The sequence below is a fragment of the Oncorhynchus clarkii genome, chromosome 6, assembly GCF_045791955.1.
Source record: "Oncorhynchus clarkii lewisi isolate Uvic-CL-2024 chromosome 6, UVic_Ocla_1.0, whole genome shotgun sequence".
NCBI classification, from domain to species: domain Eukaryota; kingdom Metazoa; phylum Chordata; class Actinopteri; order Salmoniformes; family Salmonidae; genus Oncorhynchus; species Oncorhynchus clarkii.
Genome location: NC_092152.1, coordinates 42272601 through 42278141, shown reverse-complemented (window position 1 = coordinate 42278141; position 5541 = coordinate 42272601). Strand labels below are relative to the sequence as shown.

At 41.4% G+C, this 5541-nt stretch overlaps 1 protein-coding gene across 1 annotated transcript; it reads right to left on the bottom strand.

Annotated features, from left to right (window-relative positions):
* Positions 1 to 4238: 4238 nt before the first annotated feature.
* On the bottom strand, positions 4239 to 5285 carry LOC139412088 (alpha-(1,3)-fucosyltransferase 7-like). The gene has a single exon (XM_071158883.1). It carries the CDS (start codon positions 5283 to 5285, stop codon positions 4239 to 4241), a length of 1047 nt encoding a protein of 348 aa, XP_071014984.1.
* Positions 5286 to 5541: the final 256 nt, after the last annotated feature.

Genomic DNA, 5541 nt, shown 5'->3' with positions numbered 1-5541 from the left:
AGTTTTGGCCTGCCTGGTGTCATACCCAGGTGTCATTAATAGACCAATAAGAAGAGAGTTCCAAACCTCTCTGCCAATAACAGCTAGTTTTCAGTTTTCCCCTCCTCACTCAGACCAATCCCAGACAGTCCTAGCAAAATTATTGTTTGAGAAGTTGTTCTTCGCTAAGAAGCTATTTTTGTTTATTTTTGATAATTTTAATTGAACACAATCACAGTAAGGCACTTAATTGTTACCCAGAAATGATTTAATATTGAGAAAAGCATCTGTTTTGGACCTTTAAGGAACCACACCTGTGTGGAAGCACCTGCCTTCAATATACAGTACTTGTATCCCTCATTTACTCAAGTGTCTCCTTTATTTTGGCAGTTACCTGTACATCAATACTGTCCCCTAGGCCCTATGGTTGCAAAATGCTGATAACCTAACCAAAAATCCTAGGTTTTCCATAAATCTTTGTTGAAGGATTAAAATTTGCTCTTTGCTTGCTTTCATGAATGTGGATGGTTAAGAATCTCCAGGAGTGACTAGCGACTACCCTTTTTTTTTGTTTTACAGTAAACCCCCCTCCCGGACTAGAGGGTAATTAACACACCAACCCTGAGAGATGAACAACCTCTTTTACTACTACTGGGATTGTTGAACATGATGCATGAAGACATATCAGAAAAATGTAATAATATAAATATTTTATCTTAACTGCGACATGGTCTGCTGTGCTGTGTTTTTTTTATGAGATAATGGACAATCTTGTTGGAAGATGATCTAAAGCTTCAAGTGAAGATTGTTTTTAAAAGAAAATCAAGCAAAAATACTAGATGTGATGCAAACATCAATCTGGGATCTCATGAGAGAATCAAAATATACAGTACCAGTCAAAAATTTGACACACCTACTCATTCCAGTCTTTTTCTTTATTTGTACTATTTTATAAAATTGTAGAATAATAGTGAAGACATAACTATGAAATAAAGCATATGGAATCATGTAGTAAGCTAAAAAGTTTAGCCCTATTTGGTAAAAGTCCATATTATGGTGGGAACAGCTCAAATAAGCAAAGAGAAACGACAGTCCATCATTACTTTAAGAAATGGAGGTCAGTCAATCTGGAAAATGTCAAAAACTTTGACCATTACTTCAAGTGCAGTTGCAAAAACCATCAAGCGTTATCATGAAACTGGCTCTCATGAAGACCGCCACAGGAAAGGAAGACCCAGAGTTACCTCTGCTGCACAGGATAAACTGATTAGAGTTAACTGCACCTCAGATTGCAGCCCAAATAAATGCTTCACCGAATTCAAGTAATGGACACATCTCAACATCAACTGTTCAGAGGAGACTGCGTGAATCAGGCCTTCATGATCGAATTGCTGCAAAGTAACTACTATTAAAGGACACCAATAAGAAGAAGAGACTTGCTTGGGCCAAGAAACACGAGCAATGGACATTAGACCGGGGAAATCTGTCCTTTGGTCTGATGAGTCCAAATGTCTTTGTGAGACACAGAGTAGGTAAATGGATGATCTCTGCATGTGTGGTTCCCACTGTGAAGCATGGAGGAGGTGTGATGGTGGGGGGGTGCTTTGCTGGTGACACTGTGATTTATTTAGAATTCAAGGCACACTTAATCAGCATGGCTACCACAGCATTCCGCAGAAATACGCCATCCCATCTGGTTTGCGCTTAGTGGGACTATCGTTTGTTTTTCAACAGGAATATGACCCAACACCTCCAGGCTGTGTAAGGGCTGCATCGGATGACCTGGCCTCCACAATCACCCGATCTCAACCCAATTGAGATGACTTGGGATGAGTTAGACCGCAGAGTGAAGGAAAAGCAGACCAAAAGTGCTCAGCATAAGTGGGAACTCCTTCAAGACTGTTGGAGAAGCATTCCAGGTGAAGATGGAATCTCAAATATAGAATATAGAATATACAGTATTTGGATTTGTTTAACACTTTTTTGGTTACTGCATGATTCCATGTGTGTTATTTCATCATTTTGATGTATTCACTAGTATTCTACAATGTAGAAAATAGTAAAAATAAAGAAACACCCTGGATTGAGTAGGTGTGTCCAAATGTTTGACTGGTACTGTATGTTATTAGCCTATAAAACAATTAATGATTTATTCTAAACTCAAGAAATCCAGTGGTGGAAAAAGTACCAAATTGTCATCCTTGAGTAAAAGTAAAGATACCTTTTTTGAAAATGAAAATGAAAATTGAAAATGACTCAAGCTAAAGAGAAAGTCACCCAGTAAAATACTACTTGAGTAAAAGTCTAAAAGTATTTGGTTTTGAATGTACTTAAGTATCAAAAGTAAATTTAATTGCTAAAATATACTTAAGTATCAAAATATACTTCAGTATTATACATAAGCAAAGCAGACAGCACAATTTTCTTGTTTTTTAAATTTACGGATAGCCAGGGGCACACTCCAACACTCTAAACACATATGGGACACAATTTGAGGGATTTTAAATGATATTATTAGTAACCAATCAGATCAGTAACCAGCCAGATCAATAGGACTGTAGATGTTTTCAAAGTGAGGAGAAAAAGACAGGAAATGTTGATATTTTGAGAGGAAAGCATTTGTGTTTAGTGAGTCGCCAGATCAGAGGCAGAAGGGATAGCCAGGGATGTTCTCTTGATAAGTGCGTGAACTGGATCACTTTATTGTCCTTCTAAGCATTCAAGTACTTTTGGGTGTCGGGTAAAGTGTATGGAGTAAAAAGTACACTTCTTTAGGAATGTAGTGAAGTAAAAGTAAACCATTTTGAAAATATAAATAGTAAAGTACAGATACCCCCCCAAAAAACTAGTTAAGTTGTATTTTTACTTAAGTACTTTACACCACTGAAGAAATGTAAAAAGCATATCTTTATTGTTTCCATATGTCATTCAGTTTTTAGGCAATCATGCCATCTGGTGGCCAGAGCTATATGTGCATAGTGGTCAATTATTGTTCCCTGAATCCATAGATATAGAGATTATAAAGCAACATCTCCGGAAACTAAGGGTGTATCCCAAATGGCACACTATTCCCTATACATTACACTATGTAGGGAATAGGGTACCATTTGAGATGCAACGTTGGTGTGTGTAACTTTCATTGGAACTAGAAATCCAATAATATGCATCACTATTGGTCATACAGTTACATCAGGTTACAGAGGAGGTAGTTTGAATTGAGTGACATGCAGCACTTTTAATGCACAGTAATCTCTCTGAGAGGGATTGCGTGAGTATTGGCACAGGGATTTTGTTTATGGTTTACTATTCTTTTTCAGGGGAAAAGAAACAGGGGTTGACCCAGAAGGACTTGGGAGGAGAGAGAACGGCCTCAATTGGTGTGATCTGGAAAAACCCTGAACCAAGTGTGATGGAGGACATTCATCAACTGCCTTACTCTCCCCATAAGAGCCAAGGGCTTAAGTCGAGTAAGTCACGCTAAGGTTGGCAACTTACTTGCATTAGTCATTATGCCTAAAGAAAGGGTATGAACTATACTGTATGCTTAAAACTTCAATTAAAAAAAACGTCAATAAAAAAGGACGAAAAAGAAAATGATGGAAATGAGGAAATTACACAACCGTGTCGGCTAGCTAGACCATGGTGAAAGACATTGTCTTGTGCCATTACAATTGCATCATGGGAAGTTTTAAAGCATACATTTTTACAAAAGTGAAAACCGCTCCGAAACCCGAAAATCCCTTGTTTGTCCCCTGAGCCTTCCCTATCCCTCCCACTTGCCCACCCACATTTGTCAACCTGATTAAATACAGAAAAAAATACATACTACTACTAATGATAAATCAAAGCATCTAACATATGAACTAAAAATGTATTGTGTCAGAAAGATGGGTGTTAGAGGAATGACTTCCCTCTTTTACAGAAGTTGTGATTTTCCTGTGGTGTTTCTGAATTAGGGCACAAAAGTCAATGTTGTAATGTCATCAAGCTGATGTGAAAGTGGCCCACCACCAGAACTGAACCAAATCAAATCAAATGCATTTATATAGCCCTTCTTACATCAGCTGATATCTCAAAGTGCTGTACAGAAACCCAGCCTAAAACCCCAAACAGCAAGCAATGCAGGTGTAGAAGCACTGAATGCATTTCAAGTTTCACTGCAGACTGCTGTTTTGTATGGGGAAAAAAACAGGCTACTGTACAAGTTCTTGAACATATTGTAGTACAAAACAACCTAAAATGCAAAAGCATCTATGATGTTATCTACTGGCCCATGCCTCCAGATCGTAGTACACCTTGTTACCTGGTAGTCTTTGATAGTTGACACAGATATTACAGAGCCTCTCTCTCCAGTCTGTGTACATCTTGATTCTATGTGTCTGACGCCACTTGAAGTAACCCTCGTAGCGTCCTCTGTCTGTGACCAACTGCTGTAGGAAGACAGCCAGCCCCTCTGTGCTATTGAAGTCACTGACATGGATGAACGAGCCTGGTGGCACAAGGGCCTCATAGTTAGCCCGAGTGGGCCCCAGAACCACAGGTACTGCCCCTGCTTGGTAGGCATTCCTCCACAACTTCTCAGTTATGTAGTCCAATGCCACTGAGTTTTCAAAAGCCAGGTAGAAGTTACAGTGGCCAATGGTGGGTATCAGACTTTGGTCGGTCAGTGGCCTCTTTGACCAGTGTCCATACACCTCTATGGGAATGTACTTCCTCAGGCTCTGGTAGACTTGACTCCTGGCATGGTCCGGCCTGTAGTTGCTGACCACCCAGCTGGCCAGACAAGCCCCCTTCTTGGGGATCACATAGCTGCTGCCGTTACTGATACCGTTATGTGGAACCGGAACTATCTTCCCATAGGGCATGGATATGTCAGCGTCGCCTCGGTAGCTCATGGTCCAGTTGAACAGTCCGTTGTACTGGGTCAGGTTGCCATTGTGCACCGGGGGCTCAAGGGACAACCAGAGCCAGCGCTGGGAGACTGACCGGGGGAGGTGGAGAGGCAGGGCAGAGCGGCCCGTCTTCAGCTCATGGTGGTGGAAGACCACCACGTCTGCCTGGGGGAACAGGGAGGTGTTGTCACTGAGGAGGCAGTCTGGGATAGCGTACTCGTCGCTGCACACATCTCCCTCCAGGCTGTAGGGACGGCCGAAGGGCCAGTGCCACAGCAGGATGGTGAGGTTCCTGGGTTCGTGTTGATGAGCGATCCCTGTCTGAGCCAGCAGTAGGAGCCTCTGGTGGAGCACATAAGAGGAGATGCTGAGGATCGTAATGGCTGAGAGGAACAGGGGCATGGAGGCAGTCATCTCTGACCCAGGGGATGACAGGCAGGCAACAGACTGACTGGTGGAATTGCGGCGTACTTTCGTTTCGTCCAGAATCACACAATCTCCCCAGGATTGTTACTCAAATAGTGTAATATTTCCTCCCTGGTAAGACAATAAGATAAATTAGTATGCAATAGATTCAAGGGCCCAATCAAAACGCTTAGGAAAAACATACCTTTTCTAAGTCTGATTCGGGTCTTTAAAGAATAGGGTTGGAAGAAGCTCTTGGAGTTCC